This window comes from Exophiala bonariae (assembly GCF_035927105.1).
Source record: "Exophiala bonariae strain CCFEE 5792 chromosome Unknown scaffold_6, whole genome shotgun sequence".
NCBI classification, from domain to species: Eukaryota; Fungi; Ascomycota; class Eurotiomycetes; order Chaetothyriales; family Herpotrichiellaceae; genus Exophiala; species Exophiala bonariae.
This window is the reverse complement of record NW_027042481.1, coordinates 1,219,589-1,246,042: the sequence shown is the minus strand read 5'-3', so window position 1 is coordinate 1,246,042 and position 26,454 is coordinate 1,219,589. Positions and strand designations below refer to the sequence as shown.

Below are 26,454 nucleotides of genomic sequence, written 5' to 3'. Positions count from 1 at the left end.
CAACATCAACAAGGCCGTCTCCAAAGTTCTACACCAGCATCCAGCACAATATCCTGTTCTCTGCATACATATCGAGTCGTCGCCTGTGCATCTAAACAGGCGTTTTATAGCCTGTTTTTGCGACAAGGGAGCATGGCCTCAAGTCCTGCTCAAATCCAAGTTGGACCTGAGGAGGTCGCATGCATTCAAACATCAAATTATTGATCTCGAACCCCAGTCTACACGATCTGGTAGATCCCAGACAGCATGGATATCAATTCACTTTTATCACCCTCTGACACTCCTCGCGCCTCATCTCTCACTCCATCTTCGGTCAACCATTCTCAATCAGCTTTTAAACCGGTCCAACGAACTCGTTCAGGCACCCCCTCCGGTTCCGCTCAACCCACCCTCACTGTCAATTCTCCTCTGTCCCGATCGATCCAACCGCCGTCCAGCATCCCTGCCCATGTCAGAAGTCCTTCACAACAACCTTCCCACTCTTCCCCGCTCATCAGTCCTGTTCCTACAGGTACTGCGACACATATCACCGGTTCTTCATCAACCCAGAGTATGGACAATCTACCAGACCTCACTTCCTTACAAAACGCTAGATCCACTCCTCCGGTATTGAAGAGTCGGGATTCTTCAGATAGCCAGCTCTCCTCCTCGGCTGGACCAGCCGCTCCCCATCTCCTCTCGGCCACCTCGAACCCTCGAACTTCTTTTGACATTGCCATGGTCGAAACCCCCAAGCAGGCTCTGAGGCTTGACTATTCTGACACTTCGCTCCAGCCTGAGTCACAACAACGTCTTGCCGTGTTGGTCGCTTACATTCAAGAAACCCCTTCTTCATACGATGGCCATAAGGAAATCATCAAGATTCTGCATCAAGGTTTCGTAGACCACATTTACCCTTCATCTAGCCCTGGCGCACGACGTGATCCTAGATCTTACGACCTTCTGCCTGAATTGCGTCATGCTCGTGAAACTTTGGACAAACTGTTCGCGGTTGGTGAGGACCAGTGGCTTGACTGGCTACAGGACGAAAGCATACTCGCTCACACTGCCGAAGAGAGGGTTGCAGTTGTCGACAAGTGCCGTCGGGCTGTCAGTGAAGAATATGGAAGTACCAGCCTTTGGGTCAATTATGGGGAGTGGGTACTGCATTGCTACAAATGGGCTCAAGATACTTCGGCAGACTCTCAGGGAGACATCGTCGACACGGAACGAATAGTTGGCCGTGAAGTCTTTGATTGGAATCTTGTCCTGGAAACATGGGCCGAAGGCATTCTACGTACTCAACTGGACTTGAGCCACAGCCATGAGGTTTGGGACAAGTACATGACCATTCGTTTTGGCGAAACTGGCCAAAAACTTTCCCCAAGTGAGGCAGAGGCAGCTCTGGACCTGTTCCAGTCACGATTACGTGTGCCCCACTCTACCTGGGAGCAGACTTTCTCATCCTTCTCCAGCTTTGTGTCTGCCAATTGTCCAGACACTCAATACGAAGAAATGATGGCCTCAACACTTCGAGCATCGATTACTGCAAAGAAAATATGGTCCGAACGAGAGGTTCTGGAATCTTCCCTTGAGACTGCCAGGGCTAATGGTGACCAAACTGCTGAGTACCAGGCGTTCTTAAGATATATCGAATGGGAAATTGCTGAGGAGGATAGAGCCAAGAAGTACCGAAGACCCAGAGGGAAGCGTGACAACGCAAGTGCTCTGGCTAATGCCCCTGACATGATCAACCCATTATATTACCGAGCGGAGCTCCGATTTCCCTCAGTCCTCACAATCTGGGAAGACCATATAGAGTATCTTTCCCCCAAGTCAAGTGATCGATTGCTCGAGGTACTTGCCAGAGCAACCAAACACTGCCCTTGGTCAGGTTCTCTGTGGAAGCAGTATTTGCTTACCTCAGAACTAGCCGAGGATACTTTTGACGAAACGGAAAGCATAAAGCATAAAGCTACCAGTACAGGTCTCCTGGATGCTGCTGGCACGCAGGAGGCTTTGGTCGTCTACGATGCGTGGTGTGGCTATCTGTTGCGGCGCACCAGGAAGCCTGATTCGACGGAGGAAGATTCTGACGTTGCTGAAATGGGCATCAGATCCTCAATAGAGGCAGTGCACAGCCTCGCCTCCAAGTTAGGATTGTCCTCCGATTTTGATCCCTCCTTCAGTCTACAGCGAAAGTATGTCGAGTATCTCAAATCGCAACATCGATTCGACAATGCGCGCGCCCAGTTTGATGATTCGGTCACAGACTATGGCAAGCACTATAAGTTTTGGCTACGTTTTTACGAATTCGAGCTTCAGAAAAATGTCCTCATGGCCATTTCCCACCCTAACAGTGCAGATCGCTTGGCTGCAGTCTCATCAGCACCGTTTGCTGTTGGTGTCCTGAAACAAGGTCTAGAACATCCGGGGCTTGATCACCCCGAGCCGCTGATCGAGGCGTTACTCAATCACTGTGAGGATTATGAAGACGCCGATGAGCTACAAAGCGCAATGTCTCTAGTACGCAAAGTGCAGAAGACCTTGACCGCGAAAAGACACCAAGAAGCTCTGGAAGCAAATCAACATGAACTTGAAGCGCAACAGATGGCTTTAGAGGTCGCTCAGAATGCTCACGAAACTACCAACGGAATTCAGAATGAAAAGCGAAAGCGTGAGGATGAGAATGACAGGGTCGAAGATCCTGCCAAACGGTATAAAAGTGATGAGACCATAATCAACACCAATGAAGTGTCAAGTGTTCGAGAAGAGGAATTATCACTCAAGCGTGATCGCGAGAATTCCAGTGTTTGGGTACGAAACGTACCACTCAACACCCCCGAAACAAAAATTCGCCAATACTTCAGCAACTGTGGTACAGTCAAGCATTTGAAAATACTCCAGGATGAAGACAACGCGATTATTGTGGAGTTTGAGGACTCCGAGGCGGCGCAATTTGCCCTTTCCAGGGATGGTCGACCATTTGAGGGCGCAGAGTTGTCAATTGTTCTCAGCACCAAATCAACTCTCTATGTCACGAATTATATTGCTTCAGCCGACGAAGCCTATATTCGGAACATTATGCGACCATATGGTGAGATTATCGGTGTTCGCTTCCCTTCTTTGCAAAAGAATAAGAGACGACGATTCTGTTATGTCGATTTCAAAGAACAAAGCCAGGCGGAGGCTGCTACAGAGCTCGATAACAGAGAGATTGATGGTCTCAAGATTATTGTAAAGGTATCAGATCCCGCCCGGCGACATGCCAGGGCTGAGAATGATGAGACGAAAACTCTCTTCGTTGGACATCTACCCTTCAAGGCCACTTCGAAGGATGTTGAGAAAATTTTTGCGGCGTATGGGAAAGTGGAACAAATCAAGGTTCCTCAGGATCCGAAATCAAAATCAAAGAACCGTGGAATTGCATTCGTGACATTTGCGGATTCTGAGGAAGCTCACTCTGCCCTTGCATTGGATCAGACCGAATTGCTGGGTCGGAAGATCACAGTCAACATTGCTGCCGACAATAAACCAGGGGCGAACCCTAGTGTCTCTGGTAGGTCCAAGTCTCCTTCAGCTCAGCCTGATCCAGAGTCAAAGGCTATGTCGGCATCCGAAGACCACAATGCTCTGGTCACGAATCTAGAGGAGCGGCACCAGCGGACGGTGACCATTTCTGACGTTCCCGATACAGTGAACGAAAGCCGTATCAAAGCGCTAGCTGAAAAGTTCGGTCCGACGCGAAAGGTAGTCCTCAAAACGAACCATCAAGGAGCTATCATAGAGTTTGAAAAGGTGGTCGATGCTGGGCGAGCTGCGATTGGACTTGATGGCCATGAAATCGATCCTGGCCGGTACATTCGAGTCACAACCCAGAAAGAAATGTTCCAACAGAAGCCAGAGCTGAAGCAAGAGCAATTCCTACAGCGTCCTGCTGTTAATCGTCCGACAATGAAGGGTCCAGTCAAACGTCCGCCTCAACCCGGGGCTCGAAAGGGTGGAAACCTTGGCCAAAGGTCGGCGACAATCTTCCAAGCCAACACTGGAAGCAATGAGCAGAATGGGACGAAGAAGACCAATGATGATTTCAGGTCTCTGATTAATAAATCTTAGAAGAAGACAATGTAATACTTTTATTGTGTGGAAAGCTGCGTTTCTTTAATCCAGGGGCAAGATCAGGAAGGTCCAAGGCACTACTTAGTACTCAGCTACCAAGTCATGCAGACTACTACTAGATACTAGCACTAAGTATCGGTAGCCTAGAAAAATGAAAGTCGTTAAGACGCTAAACTTAGAAAGGTGAAACTATGTCTTCTTTCAAGGTTAAGTTTCTAACTATTTCGACTACTACTCGTAGTACAACTATCTAGGTAATTAGGAAGCCTAGTATTATATACATGCTTAGTACTGAGTAGTATTCAATATACTTAGTACTGAGTATATACTTAAGGAATACTTTGGGAAATTCTAGCACTTACTTAAATATATTAAGTACTTAGTAATTATACTAGTACCTATATTAGTAAATACTTGATAGAGTAGAGCACTACTTTAATATAGTGAGGTACTTGATATCTAGTACTAAGTAGATGTACTAAGTAGTACGTACTAGACTAAGTATAGATTGGAAAAAAGGTTAGAATACTATGTCTAAGTAAGTAGTTAGCTAGTAGTATAATTTAGTTCAACTACAAATGCAAATATAAATTTAAGTAGTAACTCGAGACTATATCTAGTAACTATTTATGACTAAGTACTATGTACTACTACTAAGTAATGACTAAGTCTCGAATCCCGAGTTATAATCGAAGTAATCTAGTAAGTTAGACTTTAAGTAGAATACTACTTACTTAGTAGTTGATAAGTACTTAGTACTATAAAGAACAGCCTCGGGCGACGTAAGTACTTAACTAAGTAGCAGTGTCTCGTTTGAGTGCTAGGTACTTTAGAGATTTGGAATTGTACGATCCACGAGATCATCTCCTCGGATATAGGGAGAGGCCTCTGACCGATTTTTCCCACGCTCTCTCCGAATTCTAAACCCGGAGAAGGTTCATCTCGGAAAGGAGATTACAAAAAGGAAGCTGCTCAAATCGGTTGTTCACTATAGCCACCCACCGTAATTACTGTAAGTACTAGTTACTTACCTCGTACTAACTAAGTACTAAGTATTCTACTCACATAAAGGACCAATTTGAGGTTTTCGAATTGACGACAACCCAATACCACTTAGTAGGAAGCACTACTTTACTTGGCCATTGGCAGGGTCGAAGCACGTTTTGCAACTGGTCTCGACACTTCCAGCAAGTGCAGAACCACATCTCTGATGAGGATCGGGGGAAGTTGGGCCTAAACGTGCTGCTGTCGCTCTGTGTCGTCCGTCAGTGACTGCAACTGCAACATAGCTTCTCTTGTCCATGACAGTGAGGAAGACTGATAAATGTGGTATGCAAGGCCCAAGCGCCCAAGCTTATGTATCCCTTCTGGCCCGACAACGAACGAAATTGTCGTGGACATTGGCCTCAGGCGCTGGAAGTACGACTAATCGCTTAGCGTCTAGGCCTATCCAGGTCGAACAGAGTACGCGGCAGGTCGGTCTGGCAGTATTCCTTCTCTTGGAGGTCGAGAAGAGCACGCTGTCTGTATGGGTCCACCAATTCCAGAGTCATGACCACGCATGTCATGGTATGCGGACTCCATAAGGATCCTTCAGGGCAAGTTACATATGCTCGCCGTTTCAGTCATTGGGAGGTCCGTATAGCAGAGAGAGGAATTCACGGTCTTTCCGTAGTGATGGACTTTGTACCGCCAAATCCTCGATATAGCGAAGCATGTCAGAGCACAGAACATCTGAGCGATCCGGGAGTGTTTTGACCAATCTCTCGTTCCCGGATTCTCTCAGTGCATATGAGATGAGAAGAGTTCCGAAAAAAGAACGGCATACAAAATACTTCAGAGGGGAGAAGCTACTCATCCTCTGACATGAACCTGTCGCGATCGGCCAATCCGAGGCGTTTTGGAGTGCTTCAGAGCAAAAGTTCAACTCTTGGTCTGAAATTGAAGATGGGTTGGCCAGTGCCTTGTACAGGAAAGGTCGGCCAACATGATAAATCGCCGAACGGTATCTGGTCTGCAGTAACGACATGGCAACAGCCTCAGCCGGACAGCTGAAAGTGTGTTGATGATTGTTGAACTGCAACGCCGGCGGCAGATTTGCACGCCACTGCTCAAGTTGATGCCGGAGCTCATTTGCAACGAGAACGGACGGATTGAAATGATACATCTCATCTCGTATTCTGACGAGAATAATGCGATGGGCTATCTGAGCCAGAAAATGATAATGGTAGTATGACTCATCGCCTCGTAGGGCCTGCTGCTGCCTTTTCGCATTGGGATAAACCATAAACGTCGGGAGTGGAACTATGTTCTCAAGCTCCCTCAGGCGACTTCTTGGTAAGTCCATTTCTTGGACGATGACGGTCTCCATAAGTAAAGATGACCAGAAGACACGAGCCTGCATGTCTACCGTCCATTCATCAGAACGGTGGCGAATGTGATGCCAAAATATCAGGCAGTTGGTGCTGGCACGATCTGTCATCATCCACTGGTTGAGCGGCAGCATAGCTTGCGAGAAGAAAAGTGCTGCTGTTAGATAATACTGGGATATCCGTATATCTTTGGCAGATGAGCAGAGACCAATCCTGCGCCTTGATTCATCGAACAGTTGTTGACCTGGTACATCCTGGTTCAGTAGAATCTGCACGACTCCCGTGGAAGGAAGGCTGTCCTCGCTGGGGTAACCTCCCTCATCATATGCCTTTGATCCTAGACAACCTAAAGCCATGACACTAAGGACTAGGCAAGATTCGATATCGTAGCTAAAGCCTTCTGCAACGACTGTTGAAAGGGTGTCAAGAAAGAAATGATCACGATCGATCAGTGGGAAGACTCGATTAAAAGTGACAAAGTATGCATTACACAACCCTTTGACGGTGGAGAGGCTTAATGTAGCAAGCCAATCTTTCGAGAAAGTCTCATTCTGGGTCTGCTCCACATAAGAAGGGCCATCTAGTTCGACGTCTGATAGATATATGTTTGATCCTTCTGCACCGGTGGCAAAAGAACGGGATAATGAGATGGAATGAAGTCCAGGCCAGTGAATAGCTTGATGGGCACTGAATGACAATTTCGACTGCGTATGGGGCGAGCCTGTCGAGCTGATGGCTTTCTGTATATCAACGTGTGGAGGGGGCGACAGAAACTGTGCGATATCGCCTTGAGAAGGTGTTAGTACCGGAGCGATCGTCGCTTGTTCCGTCTTAGACGTTTGGTCTGGGTCTTTTTCCGGCATCGAAAGCTGGTTAATCTTGCTGTCAATACGTTTTAGACGATTAAGAATCATGTTAAAGGACGCTTCATTTCTGCTGCTCTTAGTCATATGGCGTGATGTAACATATGATTTATCCTGACTTACTTGGTCGGCTTCCGCTCCATGTAAACACACTGGATGCGATGGCTTTTACACAAGCTGCACGGTAATTCTTGGTCGCACCTAGTCTTTCGTGCCCTGCAAGCTTCGCATGCCTACTTCATATCGTTAAGGTCAGTGAGTAACTGAGAAGGTTTCGGGAGGCTCACCTGTCTTGCAATGGCATTTCGTGGCCGTTTAGTAGGTCTATTGTCAAGGTCACCGTCATCCGAAGATGAGGGATCATCATCGTCATCATCAGCTCTTCTAGACATTGATGCATCCATTACTTGTCCGCTTCAATACGACTCTGGATACCTGATCTGATGGCCTAGAAATTCAACGAGGTAGTCAAAATGTGAGGGGAAAGTTGAGGGCACGAAATTTCAGGCCTCTTAAGGTTATATACAGTAGTACTGGTTCCTGCCCCACTGACTGAGCTGGGCGGTTAGTCATAGTTAACTAACCTTTTTCGCTAACTCGGGTGACCAAACTTGACCCACAGTCCCCAGATTATTCCTTCCACCCCTCGTCAACCCCAGGTCTGCCAAATGGCTAAAAAAGGTACTCGATACATCATTCGAGAAGTACTCCATTTCTCGTTAAACCACAAGATTCAGCTTGCTGCTCCAGAGGCTATTAAAGAGTCTAGATGCTAAATAGTTTATGATTGCTGAGATTTGAGCCTACGTATATATCAGGTAGTTTTAAAGCATCTATCAGCAGATTCTTCCTCTTTGAGATCATTGATTTGGTAACGGAAACCCCCCAATGCCAACCAGCATGGCGCCTACCTTGCCCATGAACTCAACTAGATCTTGACCAAGCCACTCGGGAAGTAGATCAGTCCTTGTTTGTTCCATCTCACGCAGTATATTCCCAGCAACCTAGCAACCCGTAGTCAGTCAGTCACCATACAACGACATATTAGATCGGATATACCAAGCAGCAAGCGCCACGCTTGGAAGGGTCGACAGAAATCTCAACAATCGTGCGAGCCACATTTCCAGGTGTGTTACGCTCGAGTCCTGCCATAGACCACTCTTTGGAGATATGCTTGGTTAGCTGCGTATCTGTAAAATTAGGTGCAATGCCATTGATCCGAACCCCCACTTTATTCGCCGCCGTTTGAGATCCGCGTAGTAGTCCGGTGATTCCATGTTTGGACGAAATATATGCTGCAGCACCTGTTCCCCCGAAGTATCCTGAGGTTGAGGTCACCAACACTATTGAACCAACGGAGCCATCGGAGAACTGAGGCTCATTCTGGTTCATATAAAACAGCGCAAGTCGTAAAGCTACTTCTTGTGAGTTCTTGTCGGCTTGAACGATTTCTGAACCTACTGTTCAGCGTTCCCTTGAGATTGATGTCGATGACTTTGTATGCTTCGGTAGGTTCCTTGAGATCTCCATTTTCATCCAGGACTTCGTTCTCCAGTACTGGTGATGTTTCCATTATCCCTGCATTGGCAACCACAATATCTATTCGCCCAAATCTTTCTCTTGTTGTCCTAAACAAAGTACTCATCTGAGGCCAATCGAGAATATTTACAGGTACAAATATCGCTCTTTCTGGATCTGTGAGTGATGCTACAATAGCTTCAGCAGAATTTCGCATTTTCTCAAGGTCTGCAAGAACCACATTTGCACCGTGATGAAAGTAGAGTCTTGCAGTCTCGGCACCAATGCCGCCGGCTGCACCTGTTACAACAACTGTCTTACCCTCAAGCTCTCCCATGTTTGCATCGGTGTGAAGAATAGATTTCATAGTGAACTGCGAAGTGACATGGACTTGGAACAATGGAGGTGGTGCTCGTGGTCATCAGGAATGCAGTTGAGAGATGCATCGAAGTGGGCTCAGTGTCAATGGCGATTTCAAAACGTTGTTCTTTCCTCTCAGAACCCCAACGGGGCCAACAGCGAAGCATCATCCATCAAGGTGGGTAGGATTGAGCGGGATCCATTATTTGGCAGGGTTCGGGGGAGCTAAAATTGAGTCCGATTCCTTGAAACTTCTCTGACTCGTTGATGACAACCTCGCTCAACAGCCGAGCCTGGCAGTAGGGCCCGCGTACGCCAAGGATGGTTTGATGGACGAAAATGTTTCTACCACGCCAACTACCTCTCAGCTCACTTTATTCGGGAGCTCTTGTCTTGGCTTCGTGGTGATATGAATCCCCTTTCCCCGGAATTTCTGCTTTTCTGGTGGCAACGCGAGTAGCTAGCTGACTTGTCAACTTGCAATCGACCGAGGCGCTCTGGTATTATTTTTGCATTAGCCGCGACGTTTTGCTTCCTGGCGGTTCAAATGATAAGTACTCAGGAGATCCTTTCATATTAGGAATTTATGTTGCTAGTATCGAAACCACTCATAGTTTTCAAACCATTTGACGATGGCCGACGATATGATAACAGAGAAAGCTTTTATACCTAGCAATGAAGAGCAGGTCGAAGACACTAAGGTCCCGGATGCAGTGTCGTACACGAGAGAAGAAGAGAGAAGGTGGTGCTGACCTGTTGGCTGTCTATGATGGCGTTATTCTCTAACAATGCCCCATTTCAGAATCGTACGCAAGGTTGATGCCAGGCTGATGCCCACAACGGCAGTGATTTATTTACTTTGCTACCTAGACCGTGGCAACATTGGTAAGTGACAGTCAATAGGAGTGAGACAGCTATCCAGGCCTGACGAAAGTTACCATAAGGCAATGCCAAAATCCTCAACGCCAACGTGGGAGATGCTATGCCACAGACCAATAATATGACCAACTATCAATTCACCATTGCTTTGATGGTCTTCATTGTGGCATATTGTGTATTTGAGGCTCCTTCCAACTTGGCATTGAAAATCCTTACACCCAACAGGTAAGTTAGCACAAAACTCAAGGGGAAATCGTGTTAATCCTGAAATCTAATGTATAGGTGGCTCGGATTCCTTACTTTCTCATTTGGTGCTATCTGCTGTGGTATCGCGGGAACAACAAATTTCGCAGGAGTTACAGCACTCAGATTCTTCCTCGGTGCCGCCGAAGCAGGTATATTTCCTGGAATGATATTTTTCATGTCGTTTTGGTACAAGCCAGAGGAAAGAGCTACGCGAATTGCAATATTCCTTTGTAGTTCAACACTTGCAGGGGCTTTTGGTGGGTCAGAAAGCCATGAACTCCCGATATTAATGATATTCCAGCAGCTAATGATGATTATAGTGCCATTGCGTACGGTGTTGGGCATGTGAATCGTACAGCAGGCCTTGTGGCATGGCGCTGGCTCTTTATCATTGAAGGCATACCGTCCGGTGCGTGACACAATCCCAGACTACTTTTACTGTGCGCAATCGTGGGATTTCTAACCAGTTTGATAGTGATCGTGGGGATCTTAGTGTTTTTCTTCATGCCAAACTACCCTGAAAACGCTTCCTGGCTCACAGAAGCAGAGAAGGCTATACAACGACAGCGTCTTTCTGCTGGAAACAATTCGCATGGGTGAGCGGATATCTTCTTACTGAACGGATTTGAGATTAACAGAATATAGTGAAGCTAAAATCAACTGGAAGGATGCAAAGGCTACTCTCAAAGACATCAGACTTTGGGTACACTATTCCACCTATCTCGCAGCGGGAAGTGGAGCTACCTCCTTATCGTTGTTCTCATCCATCATTGTTGCTGGTCTCGGATATCGCGACCTTCAGGCACAGCTATTTACCGTCCCTCCATATGCTGTTACATACGTAGTTACGCTCGGAGTGGCCCTCTGGTCCGACAAGTTGCATATGCGTGGACTATTCGCTTGTGCCGGATTCAGCACAGCCGCAGTCTCCTTCATTATCCTCGGTAAGTTCATGATAATGTCAGCACTAATTATGTGGCGTTGCAGCATTTACTGACTGGTATCTACAGCTGCTATACCTGGAACTCATTATGGCGTACGGTACGCCTTCTTGATCATAGCCACCAGCGGCTGTTTCTCTGCACTACCACCTTTATGTGCATGGGTCGGAGATAACGTTCGCACCACCACTGGGGGCTCTTTGGCCACTGCTTTGAACATTGCATCCAGCGGTCCTGGACAGATTATTGGCGTCTGGATATACCGTGCACAAGACGCTCCGCTATATAAGCTGGGTCACGGTGTCAACGCAGGCTTTCAGTTTCTTGGGGCCTCCATCACTCTAGGGTTGTATCTGTATTACAAGAAATTAAACAGAGGGCTTTCTGGCACTGATTCATTGAAGTGGGTTGCCTGATAAGAGTTTTGGGTGGGTGAGAAAACATGGGTGGCAGGAAGTGAGGGATATGGGATTTCATGATCCTGTCGAATAGCTAATTACGAGGAGGAACCCGAACACAGATAACTCTCATGGCTATCGATCTATGAAAATGTTTGTAGACTCGAGTATTTGAAAAGCAATGGGAAGGGTATGCTGCTTGGCCGAAGTACTAAGTATTTTCGTAGCAATGAGTGGGAGGCTATGGCAATGAGGTTATGACTCTTGCTCAAATCTTCCTTCAGAGGGGTTTAGGAAACTAGTTTACCGTCATCTGCTGGGAGAAATATTACGAAGGACTACCGACGTTCGTCGAGAATTCTTGATTCAATTTAAGTGCCAACACATTTGGTTGATGCTTCCTAGTTGTACGGCCGCCACCGATATCTTGGTCATCGATATTATGGCTATGATACCTTACCCTGCTTATGGCTTGTGATGGGTTGAGCGTCTCTGACGTCTAAAGCTTAGATTACAACGCATTGCTACAGAATAATAAAGGGGATCATTTGAGCAGGTAAACGAGGAGGTCGGTGTGTTTTCGATGGCGTTCTAAGTGTAACTTGTGGTATGTATCGCTACGTTGCGCCGCCTTTCAGTGCAAGGCACAAGATGACAGCAATGAAGCGTCCATTCCACTTCACATACAGGTCCCCTGACTTCATGTTTAGTGGTCTTGACTTTACAATATGGTCTTCGGAGAAGATTCGTTGGCTCAAGGTCGATGGCAACATTATAGATTCGACCGACCCTGAAGACCCTTTGAAATTCGGGTGACCTCCACAAGAGTTGAATGGACAACTTCCAGCTTCTCGAGACCCCTGGCATCCCAAAGAAACTTGAAATTGTTCTTGATCGCATCGCCTTCTCTTGCTTCAAGACTTCCCTTGGGCAGATCCCAACTGACTAGGAGCACATATGCCTTTCCCTGCCTGATGGTCCCGGGGATGTCAATCATCTCCCTAACCCAGCCTCCAACTGAAGAATTGTAGGACGCCACATTTTCGAGAGTCGCAACAAATCTTTGTGCTTGGCTTTCAACTTCATGCTTATCTACTTCCGAATATGTGTCTGGAAACCACATCGTTATGATCTGAGTGGTTCTTGATCGAGCATCGCAGGGAGTTTCTGCTTTACCATAAGGGACAAAATCAGCATGATATGCCCGTGCCCCGGTGTCTAGAATTCCACCAAATTCCTTAAGGAATGGCTCGTAGACACTAGTTGATAATCAGCTCAAAACGCTTAATGATATTCTGAGACCTAACGCTGACGCCATGAACCTCGTATGCGATTCAATGTTATCCCAATCAACAAACCACATTAACAGGGGGTTGTCCTCATATCGACGACCCCATCGTACTCGATGCGCTCCTGGTTGAGATAGAATTACTTCAACGGCGCTGTCATGAATTTGGCTTGCGATACTGTTTGTATCTTCAGGGTTGCAACTCTGTTGCAGGGGTAGCAAAGCGATTTCGGTGACAACCATTTTCTTGCCACTACGGAGGTACTCTGCTCGTTGAAGTTTTGGAAGAGCTTATCATCAATCCCACAAAGCGGAATAAGAAAAAGCAAGTAATCAGGTCACTATCACCTTTAGAGCCGGCTCATGTAAATTATTTGCGTTTCGTAGAAGATGATTTTTGACCAATACTACGGACTGAGCCTGAGATGTAGATGGGCACAAACACAAGCTCTAGCCAAAAATTGCTCTTTCCGTACCCAAGACTACACATTCCACAATTTGCAAAGACTTTAGATCTGGTAATACAGTGGCAACACAAAGACGCAAGGCTGTTCGGGTGGCTTTTTGGCTGGATTAGATGTGGGGAGAATTGAAACCCCCTCCAGATAGCTATGGAGGCCCGAGGAGCCCCAACTTGAATGTGTATCGGGGACACTAATCAGAAGTCCGACAAACTCTCCCTTCCATTCCACCAGTAAGGCCCATTACACTTTGCTTGCTCTGAGACACGGTGCATCGCCCCTGAACTTCATATCTTTGCTGTGCCGAATTTTGCCTGTCTGCAATTCTATTGTGGCTTCCTGTCGATCACCTTCCTCTACAATTTCCGGCACGCCAGAACCAACTCAGTTCTTTTGTTGATATGCCAAAGCGTCAACTAGTAGTGCTCTAATAAGTTTGAGACCGCCTGCAACAATCCCTCTTCTCATCGACAGTTCGACGAACCATGGTCACTGCAGCTGAACGCCCCTCGGTTGTTGTACCGGTCTCATGTCTGGTTGAGACCAACTCCGCCACGCCAAATGCACCCTTTTTCACTCCTGCACATGCTACAAACCCCGGTGTCCCAGTGACTCCCGGCCCGAGTACACCAACGTTGTTCACTTCTCTCAAAATTCGATCAAAGTGTCTCAGGAATCGAATAGTTGTATCGCCAATGTGCCAGTACTCGGCTGCTGCCAGTGGATCGGAAGTAGGCAAGCTCACAGACTGGCATGTAGCTACATTGGGGCACTATGCCCTTAAAGGCGCCGCTCTTGTTTTTACCGAAGCTACAGGCGTAACGCCAAATGGTCGCATCACACCCCATTGCCCAGGACTTTGGAAAGATGAACAAGTCATCAGCTTCAGGCGTGTTTCGAACTTCATCAAGTCGCAAGGAGCTCTGTCAGGGATACAGCTAGCACACGCTGGGAGAAAGTCAAGCACGTTACCGCCGTGGATTGGGGCTCAAGTGAACAGGCCTTCTTTGCGAGCAACAGAACAAGCTGGTGGTTGGCCCGAGGATGTTGTAGGTCCGATGGGTGGGCCAGAATACTCTTGGGATGGAAAAGGTCTGTCTGAGGATGGTGGCTTTAATTGTCCACGTCAGCTCAGCGTTTCTGAGATACAAGATATTGTCAAGGCATTCGGTGAAAGCGCTCGGAGGGCCGTTGAAGCTGGATTCGATGTTATTGAAATTCATGGTGCTCACGGCTATCTTATCCACCAATTCCTGAGTCCTATTACAAATCGAAGATGTGACCAATATGGAGGCAGCTTCGAGAATCGAACACGCCTACTAATCGAGATTATTCAGACGGTACGAAACAATATGTTATCGGGTATGCCACTATTTCTCCGCTTAAGTTCTACGGAGTGGATGGAGGAGACAGAACTAGGTCGAAAATACGGTACCTGGGATGTCGAAAGCACTATGCAACTCGTCCGCCGCTTGCCATCTCTGGACGTTGACCTGGTTGATGTTAGTAGCGGGGGCAACCATTTTCTACAACGGATTGAGATGACATCATCTAAGGATTACCAAACAAAAATTGCAAGTCAGATACGCAAGATGTTGAGAAGAGATGGTCTAAACCTTCTTATTGGCGCCGTAGGATTGATCACCGAGGCTGAACAAGCCAGAGACGTCGTCGAAGAAAGACCCGATAGCAGTATCGAGAGAGAGTCGAACGATGGTGAGCTTCTGGTTGAAGCCAAAGGGGTCAGAGAAGCGATGGCTGACATCATACTTGTGGGACGTCAATTTCTGAGAGAGCCTGAATGGGTACTCAAGGTCGCTTGGAAGCTGGGAGTTGATGTTGGCTGGCCTAATCAATTCTGGAAAGTGCGGTTTAGATAGCTCTAAAGCCTTCCATAGCGAAGGGTTTATTCTTTAAAGGAGGGAAGACTAAATTATTCTTCTTGATTGAAACACTAGGCAGCCGTAGTTGTTTGACTATTCGAAATATGTGGCACAGTTTGGCTCAATATGAAGCAAAGTTTATAGGATGTTAGCCCTTTCTCGACAAGGGTCAAAGAGTGCCGTATGCAGAAACAAGTTAACACAATTTTCTTAATCTGCGTACGATCTTGAAGAATCAATCTAGTCGCTTAGCGCATATTTGAAGTCTTCGAGAAACCTCCAATGCACCTTTTCCCGCCACCCTTTTGCCTTCCAGTCATTCACTTCAGCAGGAAACATGTCTACAACGCCCTTGATACTAGAATCGTGTGCATAAATGAACAAAACATTTTCATCTGCGTCCGGCGATTGAGTTTTGCTGATGGTGTCTATGGCCTGTGGGATGTCCGTGCCAAAAGTCGGTTCAAAGAACGGTTGATCAGGCCGCCTCCCTCGCCTCTCTTGCAAGGCTTCAAACTTCGCACCTGGGCAGAACCCGCCCCTAAATTGACTGAAAGCATCGAGATGAATTTCCTTTGGCAGACTTGCGTATTGAGAAGGACGTATTGCACCTCCATGATGGCACAAATCTCCACCCATCATGATAAATGTGTTCGTGGTGGTACGTGCAAGACCTGCCAAGTGACCGATTGCGTGACCTGGAGTGTCGAGTAGGTAGAATGAACCATTATCGAACAGATCAAAGGCACGAAATTCACCAATATGAAGGGCATTCTTCGATTCTTCGAATGTAATCTCTTGGAGTTTTCGACCCCTGAATGATGATATGTGAGAGGGAACCAACGATATTGCGAAGCACAATAGCTCCTGAGAGTGGAACTTACTCAAAATCGCTCTCCCTCACTGGGGAGTCTTCATTTGCGGGATAACCGGGGAGAAAATTCTCCTTGAACCCAGGACCAACAATCAATCGTGTGGAAGTCGGAAACTTGGATGGATCACCAATGTGATCCCAGTGCCAATGGCTTGATGAACCCGATTCATGTCAGCAGGCCATAGACGTATCAAAATTACGAGGTTGAGGAGGCCAATTCGTAAGTGCATGGCCGCTTACCTCCAAATAATATCAGTGATCTGAGCCGGATCAATCCCCTCCTCGGCCAAAATTTCTGAAACGTGTTTCTCTGATGAGATCTGCCAGCTCCAGCCGTCCAGGTGCACATTTTTCATAACCCAAGGTGAAAAGTCCTGCCAGTTGGGTGGCACACCAAGATCAAAGAGTGCCTTGCGACCATTTGTGCTCTCAACGAGAAAAGACCATCCAGGGATTTCTGGCATTAGGTGCATACCAGGCATCGGTGGTCCCATGATGTGATGTGTCTCCAGAGTCTTGATACTGGTAGTCGTGTCGATTATCCGGACGCGGGCCACCTCACCTTCCGGCACACTGAATGCTCTGTTGTCAGACATGCTTGCAGAACCGAAAGCTGGCGTGGGCTGTCGCAAAGATCCAGTTGTAGCTTGGATACAGCGAATCTCCAATCGTTTGTCGGATTAAATAGTATTCCCCGACGAACCGCGAGCCGTCTTCCATCACAAGTCGGGGGCACTAATACCAACTCCGATGTGAATATGTTGGAGAAGGATTTCGCAATTGGGGGACGAGGCAGATGATTAGGTTCAGCAGAGTGTCTGTCCACACGAACTCCATAATTGCTGTCGTCACACGTACCGAGAAAGTCTGGGGCAAGTGTCTTGTGCCTGACAGGGCAGAACTGGGGTTCAAGATCATTATTGCCGCCTCGATTAGTGAGCTTTTTCAGTATAATTCGGAATATCAGCAACAAGATTCCTTACCTGAAAAATGAAATCCACAAGATTCTGGGAAAAGGTCCTATTTGGACAGCACACTCTGGACCTCTGAAAAGACAAACACCAAGTATTTACCATCCTTCCAAAATCGGGACAGACTGTACACTATCACAAACAGAAAACATGCGTACAGTAAAAGACGAAGCGCTCGATGTGCTGGCTTCCATAGGATCCATCGAAACAGAATACCCGCCCGCTCCATACAGGCCATTGGATCAATATCACTCGAAGCCTAGCAAGATTAGAGTCGCTGGAGCGGGTGCCGGTGCGACGGGAATATGCCTTGCATACAAACTGGAGCGGTTACTAGATCCTGGAACATGGGAACTTACACTCTTTGAGAAGAACCAACACTTCGGAGGTACTTGGTTTGAGAATACGTACCCAGGTGTGGCATGTGACATTCCTGCACCCATGTACACCTATTCGTTTGATCCAAATCCGAACTGGTCACACTACTTTGCTTACGGATCGGAAATTCAAAATTACTTCGAGGACTTCGCGAAACGACATGGTATGGAGGTGCTCAGTATAGGCATCGGACGCGTGACTGATCTACTCCCCAGGTGTACAAAAGTATATGAAGTTGAATACTAAAGTGGTCGAAATCAACTGGGATGGAAATCAGGGAATATGGAACATGTAGGGATATTCGCGCATTATAGAACCCTAGCTGACACTCCCAGCGTGCTTCAGGACCAAGTGACCAAGGAAACGTGGAGTGACTGGGCTCATGTCTTTGTCAATGGCACAGGACTTCTCAATACCTGGAAGTGGCCTGAAATCAATGGCTTGTTCAACTTCAAGGGTTCACTGATGCACTCGGCGAAATGGAATCACGAAGTAGACTTTGCCAATAAGACTGTTGGAGTCATTGGGACTGGCAGTACCTCTGTCCAAATCCTGCCACAGTTGCAGAAAATTGCAAAGCAGGTGAAGGTATTCATGAGAAGCCCGACTTGGATTAGTCCTCCGTTTGGTGGAAGTAAGATCTCACGTCAAACTCTATGATTACATCTATGCTAAAAGCGTTCTATAGCCGCTCTAGCAACCTTACGAAAAGGCGCAGAGGTGAGTCTCAGCACAAGGCAATACAAATTCACAGAAGAGGACAAGCAGCGTTTCCGAGACGATCCAGAATATTTTTTGGAGTTCCGTAGAGAAATCGAAGCGGAGATAAACATCATGTTTGAGATGTACATGCAAGGTTCTGATGTATCGAAAAACTTCAAGAAGCTCATCGCCGAGGAAATGAAGAGACGTATTGGTCCAGGGCAAGAGAAGCTCCTCGATTTTATCATACCAAAATGGTCGCCTGGCTGTCGAAGAGTGTCACCTGCAGATGGATATTTGGAGGCGCTAGTATCACCCAATGTTGAGCCTGTCTATGGAGAAATCGACTATATTTCGAAGAAAGGAATAGTTGTGGACGGCCAAGAACATGAGATGGACATACTAGTTTGCGCAACGGGCTTCCAACCTGCGTTCAAACCCCCTTTCAAGGTTTGCTATTCTTCATTTGGGTGAAAATGAGCTAACACATGGCCTCTCAGGTCTTCAACGGAAAGAAAACACTTGCCGATGATTGGGGTCAAGGTTGTAATATGTATTTGGGTATTGCTGCGCCCAGATTTCCGAACTATTTCACTATCGCCGTGAGTCTGGTCCTCTTTGATCGGCAGACTAAAATGAGGCTAATGAATGACTAAAGGGTCCTGGCTCTACATGGAGCAATGGAAGCCTCATACCTGGAATTGAGACCTCCATCGAGTATATTATAAAGCTGATGAAGAGGATCCAGAAAGAAGGTGTCTTGTCCTTATCTGTAAAACAAGATGCAACCGACGATCTGTATCAACACTTCGATGAAATTCACAAACGCACTGTCTGGCAAGAGGAATGCCGAAGTTGGTACAAAGATGGAAAACGAAAGAATAGAATTTACTTGTGGCCCGGACCTGTTGGTTTACACTGAAGACATGCTCAATGGAAAAAGACTGACAATTTCCAGACAATTCACTACTTGAAAACGATCAAGGAACCGCGGATGGAGGATTATGACTTCAAGTATAGATATGGCAACAGATTTGCGTTCTTGGGAAACGGGACAGTGAGGGCAATGATGACAAAGGATATTACAGGCTTGAGCCCTTATGTGCGGAACGCCGATACTGAGTGGGACATTGAATAGTTACTTCCTCGGGTTTGGGCAAATGTATGTTGTGATGTCTTACTGCAAAACCGATGTGTTAAGTAAATACAATAAAGAATCAAGTTCCAGCAGGATTTTACCAGTCGATTGCATGTTGCCTTGAAACGATTGAGCGTCTAGTTTCAAGCAGCGTACTCTGATCTTAAGTGATAGGTGGAAAACCACAGTATATACAGCTGTAGACTTTGTTCGCGCATAATCTAATTGATCTATATCTCATCACTGAGTACCATTACAGCTTTGCGCGTGGTTTCTCGCCAGAGGGACCAAAGTCTGGAATGTCTTTCATTTCAGTGCCATACGCTTGTCGTATAACGTATTGGACTTGGTGGAGGGTACTCTCAGCTAGAAATGGACTGTCATTGACACCCATAATCTTCTCCCAGTCATTTAAGAAACTCTCAGGCGTTTGAGCCTTCAGACCCGGAAACGAAGCCAGTGTCTCCCGTGCAGCCCGGTTGGCCCCCACGGTGAAAACCTCACCAGAGCACGGACACTCTTCGGCACAGAGAGCAATAGTGAATGGCACACAGCCCTAGTAGTTTTGCAACTCAGTATCTGAAACGAAGAAGAAAATATCGTCCATGAACATACCTCCGTTGGAAAATAAGTGTGAGTGACAAACTTGGTGCCTTCTGAAAGATCACCCATTCTCGATGCCCCTGATGGCATGGTGCAATTGATCTTGATGCCGTCTCGTTCGGACCATCGTCCAAGCTGTCTAGTCATGGCAAATACTGCCGCCTTGGACGCTGCATACGCGCAATCGCCACCTGACCCCAGCCCATACATTGCGTTCGATGAGGAGTTGATAATGCGCCCAAACTTCTGTTTCGCCATGATCGGATATACTGCGCTGGTGAGCATTGCCGCTCCGAGGACCGAAATTTCTAGGACGCGCATGAAGGCAGAGGGATCCACGTCGTTGTGAGGGGACATTTTACCCAGAATTCCTGCGTTGTTGACTAGGATATCGACTGTCCCGAAATGCTTTACTGCCGTATCCACGATGTCCTTGTAGTCTTTGGACACATCGCCCCCATGAGCTACTGCAATTCCTCCTTTGGCCGTGATTTCATCGACAACAGCTTGTGCAACCGCAATGGTCCCTGACTGTCCTTCCAAGTTGCCGCCGTAGTCATTCACCAAGACTCTGGCCCCTCTTTGAGCGAGAGCCAACGCATAAAGTCGACCAAGCCCTAGACCTCCGCCAGTAACGATCGCCACCCTGCCGACCACAGACATTGAGAGTGACTGTTGATTGGAAAATGTGAGGGGCGACAAGAGAAAGTATACGACCTGTAATTGTGCGAGTAAGTCTTCGAGTACAGTACTTCGACCAGCCAACGTGATTCGTATGTAGTAGGTTAAACGACTTCCTGCCCGAAGCAGGTATGAGCCTTGACTATGAAACAGTGAATAGACTAATTTTCCAGTCTCTGATTAAACCAGCGAGAAATGTAAGCCACGGAACATTCAAATGAGATATCTCCACTTGCGATGGCCGTCAAGAATATCCTATGATCGTTGAGGCTTGAATCTCAAGCTGATCCTTTCGGGTTCCTCATGGATGCAATCCCACACCTCCCAATGGAGAACCATTCATAATCGCACCCAATCATTCTTGATTTTCTGCATGGCTAAGATTCTCGGGGAGGCTAGAGGAGAATCCTAAAGCGTAATCAGCGAGTAAGAGACTGGATGGAAGGGACTAGTTAGGCTACTTGGTTTCGTATCCTAAGCGAGTAGAGAGATTTACTGAATGCACAATCACGATCTAATCTCATTTGGGTTTTAGGTGTCCCCACAAGTTGTGGATAGTCTCTGTTTCTTAGCACTTTTCACTAAATCCAGTCGGATGTGCACGGTCTTGGAACGGCCATACTGGTGTTCGAGTCAACCTAGACAGTCCCCGAAGATATTTTACCCCGAGTTCCTCACACCCAATGCTATGGGGAGTCTGCAAGCTGGCAGCATAATTGCACATCTTGAATTGAAACATGTCTTTGTGTTCACATCCTCATTACAACGGGGAGAAACCTCACTGGCCAGGCAATCTGAGGCTAGAGGAAGTCTTGGTTGCCACTTCTAGTAGGTGCTTAAGTGTCAGATCGGTCATTCTGGGTTGAGTGATTGTCGAAGCCGGTAGCTTATGGGCCGCATGTGTATTGAGGTTGGCTTCTCAAAGTTTCACATACTACAGTCGTAGAAGGCAGAACGAAAATAAGACTGTAATATTCTTGGATCCCCATCAAAGAGAGTGTCATAAAAATGCACCTTCCGAGATGCTCATCTCAAATAGTCCGACCCAGCCTCTCGAGCCGCAACATCAAATATTGGTTTCGCAGCAAACCAGCCCGCCCTGGGCGTACCATTACTTTTATACGTGAAAGAAGCGTCCTGATCATCGATCTTGATTGTGTAAATCCCTCGACCGCCAGCTGCAGCATCAGCGAGAAGCTGGGTATGGCAACACTTCTCAAGACTAATAAACCAATAGATGGTCGCTTCAATAGTCTCTCCGCAAGTCAAAAGTCCATGGTTCTGCAGTAGACATGCTTTCCTGCTGCCAATGGCTTTAGCGATATTCAGGCCCTCCTCTTCGGCTAGCACAATGCCCTTAAATTGTTTGTAGACCGAATGATCCTGGTAGAATGCACATGCATCCTGTGTAATGATATCTATTTCGCGGCCAAGGGCGCAGAATGAACGACCATAGATGCTGTGCGAGTGTGCAGCACAGTTGACCTCGGGACGAGCTGTATGGATGGCGTGGTGGATCATGTATGCTGCTTGATTGAGTAGACGATTGGGCCCTCCATCGATAACTGTTCCGTGAGGATCAACAAGTATGAGATCGGAACTCTTCATCTCACTGAATGACAGGCCAAATGGGTTGACCCAGAAATGGTTCGGCATCACCGGATCACGGAGTGTGATGTGGCCAGCAACACCTTCATCGAAGCCATATTTTGCAAAGAGACGGAATGCGAGCGCTAGGCGCCCTTTCAAATATATCCTTTCCTCATGTCTGTCTGTGAACTTTGGCGGGCCAGGAAACTGAAGGATTTCTGAGAATTTTTTGGCGCATGAATCTGGAGATGTTTGAATAGGAGGACTCTCCAACGAAGTACCAAAAGTTCGGCTCTCCGTGTAGGTTCCTATAGTCGTATTGACAGCCATATTGCTGAGAAGACTTAAATTCAAAAGAGCTATGTCAGGCATGAACCAGGATGGTCACAAAGATGACCCATAAGGACTTCGTTGAGCCCTTAAATCATACTTCCGGTCATCCTGATGTCGACCCCGGTGTGTACAGGATTTCCCTGCCTAAAAAATTGCCGAGACGGAGTTTTAGCTGACCCCGAAATGTTGGGAAAGAGTGCCCACAAGCTCGAAGAGACATCATGTCTTAGTCCGAGGGTTGTAAGTTCGACGGGTCCATACAAATCGAATAGGAAATGCATGCTCAAATTGCCACTCAAGTTGGGGTTGACTAGAATTCGTCGCTTCGTGACCAAGGATTCTTTAGACCAGAGCCTTGTACCATCTAGGTGACTGGCCAGCTGAACGAGACGTCGTTTATTGACAAAATAGAAACAAGGATCGAGGTGATCCTAATTTAATCGTCGTTTCATGTAGTTAATCAATATTTCATAAATGTATTCATGAATTTATTCTAGATAACATATGTTACTATACCGAACCACCAATATGCTTAGCGTACCACTCGTAACTCATGCTAATCCACCCTGCCCGCGAGTGGTGGACTTTTCAAAACCTTCAAGCACAAAACCTTAGGGCGTCATTCCTCCATCAATCGTATAGACTGCCCCTGTCGTAAAGGATGCATCATCGCTGAGCAAGAATGCAATCAACTTGGCGACTTCCTCAGGCTTTCCCATTCGATCAATTGGAGACATTCCACTGCCACTGACAGCACCACCTGCTTCCTTAGCTATGTCGAGCATTTTTGTATCAATAGCTCCACTTAAGAACACGTCAGTCAAAGATTGCTTCACGCAGAACATAGCATTGCCACTCACGGCGCAATGGCGTTGACTCTCACTCCGCGATGGCCGTTTTCAGCCGCGGCGACCCTGGTCATTCCAATGACAGCATGCTTACTGGCGGCATAAGACAAAGCCTTGGGTATTCCCATCTTTCCCGAAACACTTGCAGCGTTTACGATTGACCCGCCGTCCTCGATGTGTCGTAGTTGAGCACGTTGACAAGCCATCAGCCCCTTTACATTAATCGCCATAACTGCATCGAAGTCATCGTCGGAGACATCGTGTGCAGGTTTGAGTCCAAATTCACGTCCGACTGTGCCCGCTAGATTCACTGCCCCAGATAGTCTGGAAAAGTGCTTGATAGTGGATGCGATCCAGCTGTTCACTTGATCGGAACTTGAGACGTCGACCTTTGTTGCAATCACATCGATTTTAAACTTGATTCGAAGCTCATCTGCGATTTGGTTAAGAGCTTCTGTATCCATATCGGCTAAAGATAGGCTGGCGCCTTTAGACGCAAGATGGGCCGCCGTCGCTGAGCCGATGCCCCCTGCTGCCCCGGTGATGGCGATAATCTTTCCTTCGAGAGTCGCCATGGAATATTAGGGACGAAGTCTTGTGCAGAGGATCATCACCTAGATTTGAGATAGCTGCGGTGATTTTTTTTTCATTTCTAGTACAGATACGGGAGGGCGCCTGCTCTCTGCAGAAGCCACCGCATTCCCCATTTCGAGATTACGATCTCAAGTCCTTGAACCCCCATACGGCACAGACCTCCAGGTTCCGGTGGGGTATTGTCCTAAGATGGGGAATCATTTTTGACTTGGCCACCAGACAGCCCATAAATTCCCCCACTACGAAATGACATTTGTAAATCATGAATTGACGGGAGTCTCGCAAACAAAACCAGTGGGAACGTATTCTGCCGAGGCTTCAGAATACACCCGCGAATATCAGACCGTGGCTATCGCAAAAGAGATTTTTGAGGAGAAACGACAAGGGAAGCCAAGACAAGGGTCTCGACCCTTCCAGCCTGGGTCGGAGGATGTACTGGTGGCCCCGATGCGCTTTAGGAGAAAACAATCATCCTCCCCGAGCCCACTCGTCATGTCATTAAGCTTCCAGAAGCGACTTTAAGCCTCTCAGAAGCGAGCGAACCATGAGCATTGGTCTGTCCGGGGTATCACCCCGTGGGGTGGATGTGGACTGATATAAGTCCTAGACGACGGCGCAAGGTCACTCGATCATGTCCAGGCGGCAAGACATTCAATTGTTACCAGACACCAGACCCAGAGATCACCATGGCATACACACTTGAGGAAGGTGCGAAACGCCAGCAGACATTCACGCCTTTCATAATCTTCATGCTACTCATTCTCGGCACTGGGTCGATCAGCTATGGATACACTGCTGCAATTATTGGCACGACCCTTGGTATGCATTTTCTCACGTCCTCAGCCATGTCGACCGTATACTAACGCACAGCTCCAGGCCAACCATCGTTTATTGCATATTTCGGACTAGCTACACGGTCCAATGCTAGTGCCCTCATAGGGTCAATGAACGGAGTATTCCAAGCTGGAGGCGTGATTGGTACGCTTTTGCTGCCATTGATAGCCGACAGATATGGACGCAAGATCGCCTGCATTGTGGTAAGTCCAATGTCTAGTTATACGAGAGATACGACCATTGTGTCGCTGATATTGTCATTTGAAGCCATCGATCATTATCATAATATCACAGGCACTACTCGCTGGTTCCGTGAACCTTGCCATGTTCATTGTCTTCCGTCTGTTTGCAGGCTTCGGATGCTACGCAACTGCTGCGATCGTCCCGATCATGATGAGTGAGATTGTGCCTCCCCGATTTCGCGGCGCGTGCGTGGATGTCATGGGTGTTGGGCTCAACATCGGTTATGCCGCCTCAGGATGGTTGGGCTATGGCTTCTCCTTCTGGGACGGCGAGGGGAGTGCGAATGCTTGGAGAGTGCCTCTGGCCATCGGGGTTTTCTTTCCACTGCTTTTTCTTGCGGGCATGCCATTTCTGCCTGAGAGCCCAAGGTGGCTTTGCATGAAAGGTCGCGAACAGGAGGCAGAAGAGGCCCTCAAGAGGCTGCACAGACATTCTTCGGACCCGGCCGGCGACCTAGCTCGTGCCGAGTTCTTTCAGATCCGAGAACAAATTGAGCTGGATAGCCAGCTAGACAATTCCTGGTATCGACTCTTCAGCAAGCCTTCATACCGGAAACGAGCCGGTCTTGCGATGTTGACCATGTTTACGACGCAGACATCCGGTGTTCTTCTGATCACTAGTAAGTGGACCCCTTTCAAAGCTCAGGCACTTTGCAACACTAACCGTGGTCTTTGTAGACTATGCACCCCTGATCTTCTCAACTCTGGGTTTGGACGCACATGGGCAGCTCTTGATCCTCGCACTCCTAGTCACGATCGGTATCGTGGAAAACGCGCTCGCCATGCTGTTGGTCGATCGGTTCCCACGGCCCAAATATATGGCGGTCGGCATGCTGGGCTGCGTGGCCGCGTTCGCAGCCGAAGCAGGCCTGGTCGCTCAATACGCAGGCACCAACAACAGCAATGCACTGAGAGCCGGCATTGCGATGATGTTTGTCTTCGGCGTGTTCTACAGCTTCGCCGTCGACGGGCCCCAGTTCTGCTACATCACCGAGATCTTCCCTACACACCTGCGAGCCAAAGGCGTAAGTCTCGGTATTGCCACGTTCTCCTTGACCAACATCGTCTGGCTCCAAGCTGCACCGACCGCCTTTGCGGATATCGGATGGAAGTTCTACCTCTGTCTCGTCGTCCCGAGCTTCTTCCTGGCGCTGGTCATGTGGTTCTTCTATCCGGATACACGTGGCAAGCCGCTTGAGGAGATCGCTGCTATATTTGGGGATGATGACGAAGTCGCTGTTCGCCAGGCTGATGTCGAGATCGACACCGCTACTCATGAAATTCATGCCAAGGGTGCAAGGGTTGGTGTGGAGATTGAGGATTCCTCAGTCGGCACCTATGCTGGCGAGAAATAGTGGC

The 26,454-nt window shown here is 47.6% G+C and overlaps 10 protein-coding genes across 10 annotated transcripts; 4 read left to right on the top strand and 6 right to left on the bottom strand.

Moving 5' to 3' along the window:
- Positions 1-246: 246 nt before the first annotated feature.
- On the top strand, positions 247-4,095 carry LTR84_011911 (uncharacterized protein; the record flags this gene model as incomplete). The annotated part of the gene is made up of 1 exon (XM_064855439.1): positions 247-4,095. One exon carries the CDS (start codon positions 247-249, stop codon positions 4,093-4,095), a length of 3,849 nt encoding a protein of 1,282 aa, XP_064709028.1.
- A 1,624-nt stretch (positions 4,096-5,719) lies between these two features.
- On the bottom strand, positions 5,720-7,384 carry LTR84_011910 (uncharacterized protein; the record flags this gene model as incomplete). Its single annotated transcript, XM_064855438.1, has 1 exon — positions 5,720-7,384. The coding sequence occupies one exon, from the start codon at positions 7,382-7,384 to the stop codon at positions 5,720-5,722; it is 1,665 nt and encodes a 554-aa protein (XP_064709027.1).
- A 5,063-nt stretch (positions 7,385-12,447) lies between these two features.
- Positions 12,448-13,206, bottom strand: LTR84_011909 (uncharacterized protein; the record flags this gene model as incomplete). Its single annotated transcript, XM_064855437.1, has 2 exons — positions 12,448-12,934; positions 12,989-13,206. The coding sequence occupies 2 exons, from the start codon at positions 13,204-13,206 to the stop codon at positions 12,448-12,450; spliced, it is 705 nt and encodes a 234-aa protein (XP_064709026.1).
- A 703-nt stretch (positions 13,207-13,909) lies between these two features.
- LTR84_011908 (uncharacterized protein) lies at positions 13,910-15,304 on the top strand (the record flags this gene model as incomplete). The annotated part of the gene is made up of 1 exon (XM_064855436.1): positions 13,910-15,304. One exon carries the CDS (start codon positions 13,910-13,912, stop codon positions 15,302-15,304), a length of 1,395 nt encoding a protein of 464 aa, XP_064709025.1.
- Positions 15,305-15,547: 243 nt separating this feature from the next.
- LTR84_011907 (uncharacterized protein) lies at positions 15,548-16,777 on the bottom strand (the record flags this gene model as incomplete). Its single annotated transcript, XM_064855435.1, has 3 exons — positions 15,548-16,121; positions 16,192-16,332; positions 16,422-16,777. The coding sequence occupies 3 exons, from the start codon at positions 16,775-16,777 to the stop codon at positions 15,548-15,550; spliced, it is 1,071 nt and encodes a 356-aa protein (XP_064709024.1).
- Positions 16,778-17,302: 525 nt separating this feature from the next.
- On the top strand, positions 17,303-18,706 carry LTR84_011906 (uncharacterized protein; the record flags this gene model as incomplete). Its single annotated transcript, XM_064855434.1, has 4 exons — positions 17,303-17,693; positions 17,746-17,821; positions 17,866-18,164; positions 18,219-18,706. 4 exons carry the CDS (start codon positions 17,303-17,305, stop codon positions 18,704-18,706), a joined length of 1,254 nt encoding a protein of 417 aa, XP_064709023.1.
- Positions 18,707-19,623: 917 nt separating this feature from the next.
- On the bottom strand, positions 19,624-20,636 carry LTR84_011905 (uncharacterized protein; the record flags this gene model as incomplete). The annotated part of the gene is made up of 2 exons (XM_064855433.1): positions 19,624-19,926; positions 19,986-20,636. The coding sequence occupies 2 exons, from the start codon at positions 20,634-20,636 to the stop codon at positions 19,624-19,626; spliced, it is 954 nt and encodes a 317-aa protein (XP_064709022.1).
- Positions 20,637-21,680: 1,044 nt separating this feature from the next.
- On the bottom strand, positions 21,681-22,574 carry LTR84_011904 (uncharacterized protein; the record flags this gene model as incomplete). Its single annotated transcript, XM_064855432.1, has 1 exon — positions 21,681-22,574. The coding sequence occupies one exon, from the start codon at positions 22,572-22,574 to the stop codon at positions 21,681-21,683; it is 894 nt and encodes a 297-aa protein (XP_064709021.1).
- A 614-nt stretch (positions 22,575-23,188) lies between these two features.
- LTR84_011903 (uncharacterized protein) lies at positions 23,189-24,000 on the bottom strand (the record flags this gene model as incomplete). Its single annotated transcript, XM_064855431.1, has 2 exons — positions 23,189-23,381; positions 23,438-24,000. The coding sequence occupies 2 exons, from the start codon at positions 23,998-24,000 to the stop codon at positions 23,189-23,191; spliced, it is 756 nt and encodes a 251-aa protein (XP_064709020.1).
- A 705-nt stretch (positions 24,001-24,705) lies between these two features.
- LTR84_011902 (uncharacterized protein) lies at positions 24,706-26,450 on the top strand (the record flags this gene model as incomplete). Its single annotated transcript, XM_064855430.1, has 4 exons — positions 24,706-24,838; positions 24,890-25,056; positions 25,121-25,715; positions 25,774-26,450. The coding sequence occupies 4 exons, from the start codon at positions 24,706-24,708 to the stop codon at positions 26,448-26,450; spliced, it is 1,572 nt and encodes a 523-aa protein (XP_064709019.1).
- Between the last annotated feature and the right edge of the window lie 4 nt (positions 26,451-26,454).